At 55.1% G+C, this 4,211-nt stretch overlaps 1 protein-coding gene across 1 annotated transcript in view; it reads right to left on the bottom strand.

The window, feature by feature from the left end:
- The window catches only part of LOC102033394 (LIM homeobox transcription factor 1-alpha), a 47,209-nt gene that overhangs the window by 40,881 nt on the left and 2,117 nt on the right, over window positions 1-4,211 (bottom strand). Inside the window, 1 exon segment of the mRNA XM_031061676.1 lies at window positions 3,994-4,180. Within this exon segment, the coding sequence (XP_030917536.1) occupies window positions 3,994-4,180 (187 nt within the window).

Below are 4,211 nucleotides of genomic sequence, written 5' to 3'. Positions count from 1 at the left end.
CGGGGCTCTGCGCCGTGGCTGGGGACGTGCCAAGCCGTCCCGCCGTCGCCACGCTGCCCAGCTGCGCCCCCCGTCATGACCGCACCGCTGTCAGCGGCCCCCCGAACCTGCCGTGGGGATCTCCCCGTGCCTCCAGGCCCTCCCTGCAGCCCTGGCTCTGCTTGGCCAGTGCAAACTTACTGTGTGAAACACCACTAGGCAAGAGGGGGCTCAATGATTCCCGTCCCCGTGTAGATTTTAAGGCTCCCAGAGTAGCCCTACTCTTCCCATCGCTCCCAGCACTCCTCCCTGTTTATGGCCAGGTTTGGTGTTGCCTCCCTAAATCCACCACTACAAAAACCCAGCCCCTGACCACCACCACAGGGGCCCCACAGCCGGGGCAGGTCCCCAGGGCCACTTTGCAGCCGGGGAGCCAGCCAGGGCGAAGACTGAACCTTGTCATAGTTGAGACTTATCAGGTTTGGACAAGCGCCGGGAGCTGCCGCGGGATTCGGGATGTTCTGTAACGAGCGTCCTCTGCCCCAAATAGACGCCGTCCCAGGGGCACAGGCTTGAGCCGTCCCTCTCGAGGAGCCCTCCCCGCCAGTGCTGGGGAAACTGCTCCAAGAGTGACCCCCAAGTTCCCACACAGCATCCCTATCCAAATCACCCCTGGGCCCTGAGTCGTGGCACCCCAAAGAGATGCCAAGACCTGACCTGGCACCCTCGGCCTTTAATCCATCCCTTTCCAAGTCCTCTCCCAAGTTCTTCCTCTTTGTGAAAGACAAAGAAATGTAAAACATGTGTTTTAACAAATTGCTCCTTGATTTCTAGAGTCCAGCGAGTCAGATGCTCGCTCAAACCCATCCGTAACACTTTCCATGGGTGTATTTATAACTGAAGGCATAGCTGCTCTCTCGTGCTCCCTCATTAACCCTCTGCGGCCTTGCCACAAACAGAGCTCAAACAGAGAGCACGGAGACCGTGCCGGAAAATTCTGCACCTACCCATCCCTGGGAAAACACCTCAACATTCACCATCTGCAAGAGAAAACCCTTCTTTTGATTTAAAAAAAAAAAAAAAAACACAACCAAACACAACCGCAGAACACTGACGCCGTGACCGCGGCAGGTTGGATCCCGGCCGCTTCCCTGACACCCCCAGCATTCCACACGCAGCCCTCCCACCCGGAGAGGCCTCCGGAGCCCGGCTACGCCGCTGCCACCGGGAGGATCCGCGGCTCTCCACTGCAAGGAGTGTCAGTCACTTGTGATAATTAACCAGCTCGAGATAATGAGCTCAGTCTGAGAGCAGCGGCTCTTGCTCTGCGCGTTTCGCTCGCAAATCCCTGCTATCGGCGCTGGCACCGCGGCCAAGGCAGGCACGGCGCTCCTGCACCCAGGAAAACGCTCAGTCCAAAGGCAGGATGGGCGTTTGGGAAAAGAAAGAAGGATTTTTGGTAAATAAAGAGTGTTATATAAAGCTTGGCAGAGCCCAAAGGGAGCAGTTCTTTGGGACTCTGCTCTGCATCCTTGCCGTCACCAGGTAAGGAGTCGCACCAGCGGCACAGCAGAGTCCTGCGGCTTGGATGAAAGGAGAAGGGACACAAACCTGCACCCCCGTGCTAAAATAATTAATTCTTTTTGATTAAAAAAAAAAAAAAAAACACAACCAAACACAACCGCAGAACACTGACGCCGTGACCGCGGCAGGTTGGATCCCGGCCGCTTCCCTGACACCCCCAGCATTCCACACGCAGCCCTCCCCCCCGGAGAGGCCTCCGGAGCCCGGCTACGCCGCTGCCACCGGGAGGATCCGCGGCTCTCCACTGCAAGGAGTGTCAGTCACTTGTGATAATTAACCAGCTCGAGATAATGAGCTCAGTCTGAGAGCAGCGGCTCTTGCTCTGCGCGTTTCGCTCGCAAATCCCTGCTATCGGCGCTGGCACCGCGGCCAAGGCAGGCACGGCGCTCCTGCACCCAGGAAAACGCTCAGTCCAAAGGCAGGATGGGCGTTTGGGAAAAGAAAGAAGGATTTTTGGTAAATAAAGAGTGTTATATAAAGCTTGGCAGAGCCCCGAGGGAGCAGTTCTTTGGGACTCTGCTCTGCATCCTTGCCGTCACCAGGTAAGGAGTCGCACCAGCGGCACAGCAGAGTCCTGCGGCTTGGATGAAAGGAGAAGGGACACAAACCTGCACCCCCGTGCTAAAATAATTAATATTAAATGTAAGGAGACAATTAAACAATGGCAAGAAGCAGGCAGGGGCAGGAGGGGAAGAGGCCAGCAGCGATTTAGGGTTAAAACCATCACATCAGGAAACTGCCCGTCGCAGAGCCTCAGCCTCCCGGCTCGGGCAAAATCACCAACCCAAACACAGCTGGGAAATAACCAGAAAAAATGGTGCTATCACTGGACCTCAGGAAAAATTTGTGTCATTTTTTTCCTGCAATCATCCTTGTCCAACTCAACAGTGAGATAGATGGGCACAGCAAGAAGCCAACTGCGGCACCGATTTCTTTCGCGGCCAACAGACATCAGAGGAGGGTTTCAGGTTGGAGTCACTTCAAGAGCTTGCAAGCTGCAGTCAAGAGTAAAATCCACATGTGCTGCAAGCTGGAAAGGCATTGCTGGGTGACAGTCACCCCAATTTCCCCTTGATGGTCCAAACAAAAATACAGGTAAAGCAGAAAATGAGGATTGAACCACGGTGGAAATATATGGGAGCCAGTAGCCAAATTTCTACAGACAAACAAGCAGGGCACCCAATCTCAAAAATTTTTTTGCCTACAAAAACCCACCCCGTGGTGCAGCTCTCTCCTTTCCACTCTCACAGCAGCTAATTCTTCCGTTCTTTCGTAAACATTTGAAAACAAGGTCACGCGCACAAATTCTGCTTTCAATTTGCCTTGTATCCATAGTGATTAAACTCAGATCCACAATACGGGATTTAAAGGACGAAAAAAACCCCCAAAACACCCAAAAAATCCCCAAACCCTAACTTTAAGAAGGCCTGGAGCTGGGCTAGACCCCGGCACGCTCACCAGCTCGGCGAAGGCCAGGGATGAGAGCATCAGCAATCACTGTTTTCTGCTATAAAAAAGGGAATTAAATTGCAGGGCCTGGGCAGCCGTGCTACCACCATAGCGAGGGATGTGGCCCCCCACCTACACCCTCCTCAAGAAACAACCAGCCCAGAGGCAACAGAAATTTAACAGCTCCGAAACTCGGCCGGGCAGTGGGGTCCGGAAAGGACAGCAAGAGCAGGATGAGCAGGGAAAAACGAAAGCAGCTGCAGGGGAGGAAAGACTCAGCAGCCTTCTCCCCATTCCCACTGGAATGGTTTTTCTTTTAAAAAAGAAAAATGATTTTCTCATTGTCTTTCCCCCTAACCCCACACTTCCAAAGGGGAAAGTGTCAGGGCTGGGAGGCTTTAAAACCCAAATTTCTTCGCCATCACAGACCCGGAAAAGCCTCTGCGTGACAGTCAACACTCCGAATTCAGCAGGGCCTTCCCCGGTTCCTGCCGAGTGCCTCAGTTTCCCCACCAACCAGGGGGGAGAGCAATAGCATTTCCCTGCCTGTGAGGATATTAGGATAATAGCCTCGCCCAGGACCGGGTCAGGGAGGATATAACTTTCCTCCTGTAGATGCTCCATAGGAAAATAAAGCCAGGAGAAAATGCTTGGCCCCGTCCCCGCGCAGACCTGGAGTTACCGTGTGTCTCCCAGGTTCCCAACAAAACATCCTCAATTCCCAGGGCACAACCTGAGCACAACGAAACTCCTCTGAAAAGGGGAGAACCGCGGGGCAGCGAGACCGCGGGGCAGAAGCACAACTCGCCGTGCAGCACGGCAAGGGCTGACACCTCCGGGGAAACACGGGGCACGGAAAGTGACCGGGAAAGCAGCACCGGGACCCCAGTCCGCCCCACCACAAGCTTTTGCAGGGCGCTGGGGCTTTGTGGGCGCTGAGAGCAGAGCGAGGGGGGCTCCCCGTGGGGCAGCGACACTTACTTCTCATAGTCCAGCTTGCAGTAGAGCTTCTTGTCGCGGTAGAAGCAGGTGGTCTGCAGGGGCTCCTTGCAGGACGCGCACTGGACGCACTGCTCATGCCACAGGCTGTCGTTCAGGCGCAGCAAGAACCGGTCCAAAATCACTCGCTGGCACCCTTCGCACACCGACTTGGGGGTCGCGGCTCTGCCTGCGGGGAAGGAGCCGGGGGCTGGGGTGGG

The sequence above is a fragment of the Geospiza fortis genome, unplaced genomic scaffold, assembly GCF_000277835.1.
Source record: "Geospiza fortis unplaced genomic scaffold, GeoFor_1.0 scaffold5, whole genome shotgun sequence".
Taxonomy (NCBI): Eukaryota; Metazoa; Chordata; class Aves; order Passeriformes; family Thraupidae; genus Geospiza; species Geospiza fortis.
This window is presented reverse-complemented; position numbering and strand designations above follow the sequence as displayed.